The sequence below is a fragment of the Gymnoscopelus braueri genome (genome assembly GCF_963280865.1).
Source record: "Gymnoscopelus braueri genome assembly, chromosome: 15".
NCBI lineage: Eukaryota > Metazoa > Chordata > Actinopteri > Myctophiformes > Myctophidae > Gymnoscopelus > Gymnoscopelus braueri.
The window spans coordinates 19,185,493-19,186,574 of record NC_137620.1 but is presented as its reverse complement, the minus strand read 5'-3'; the positions used below and the strand labels follow the sequence as shown (position 1 = coordinate 19,186,574).

The 1,082-nt window shown below is 45.9% G+C and overlaps 1 protein-coding gene across 1 annotated transcript in view; it reads left to right on the top strand.

Annotated features, from left to right (window-relative positions):
• prkd4 (protein kinase D4) overlaps positions 1 to 1,082 on the top strand; it is a 26,142-nt gene extending 25,060 nt beyond the window's left edge. Inside the window, exon 19 of the mRNA XM_080451151.1 lies at positions 382 to 1,082. Within this exon, the coding sequence (XP_080307277.1) occupies positions 382 to 546 (165 nt within the window). The 3' untranslated portion in view covers positions 547 to 1,082. The remainder of the gene's footprint in view (positions 1 to 381) is intronic.

Genomic DNA, 1,082 nt, shown 5'->3' with positions numbered 1-1,082 from the left:
TCATGTCAAGAACCCCCAAAATTATATGAATTTGTCCGCCGACCCCCCCATCTCAAAATATGTTGTTCCAGGGACACCCCCCCACCCCCAGAAGCTAAGATTTGAGTTACAAATGTTAGCTTTAAAAAAACATAATTATTCAAAGATTTGCACACATTTTCACGATTTATTTTTCAAAAATAGCAGATCTACAAGCTCGTACGGTAGCTATGAGCTTAGATCTGCTATTTTTGAATAGCCAAAGATTTTTTTTAATGACACAGACGCGTTCCCGGTCTTAATAGGTTAAGTGGTTAAACATTTGACCCCCTCTATCCCACTTCTTTCAACATCAAATCCTCCATTCTAAGCAGCTGTTCACTCCTCTCTCTCTGCCTCCAGGACTTCCAGCTGTGGTGTGACCTGAGGGAGTTTGAGCTGCGGATGGGCAGCATGTACCTCACCCACCAGGGGGACGAGGAGCGCTGGAGGCGCCACGCCCAGGACAAAGGCCTGGACTTCCCCTCTAACCTCTCCTGGGACCCCGGCAATGACCCTGACATGTGACCCGACCAAGGCGGCAAGGAAGCTCCCGCTGGATTTGAGGCCAAATAGGAAGTCATTATCAGCATGCAGTTCTAATTGCTGGCCCCGCAGATGTCGCTATTTCCCCTCCTGCTGGCTGCGGAAGCATTTTTACTCCATTCAAGTGAATGACGTTTTGGCCGGACTTTATACTTGATTTTATTATCTTAGTAAACAGTTTCATAAATACTTTATGTTTTCAATCGCTAGTTTAAAGTGTCTTTTCAATTATCATGATATGCGTTTAGTAAATTATGGTCCCATTCATTTTAAAATGTATGATAAAGTAGGGTATGTTTCTAGTAGGCTTCTACTGGTTCTACCGAGTGAAGACCCGCCCCCGCGGTGGTTGCAGCCAGTAGCAGTCGCTTCCGGTTGCTTCTCGGGACCGGATGTTCCAAGATGGCGGATTTGAATTCGCCGGGAAAAAAAGTGGCTTCAAAGCGGGTCTGTAGAAACCAATGGGTCACGTGACGGTTCCCTTCGTCCATATTTTTTACAGTCTATGGACCTGACCT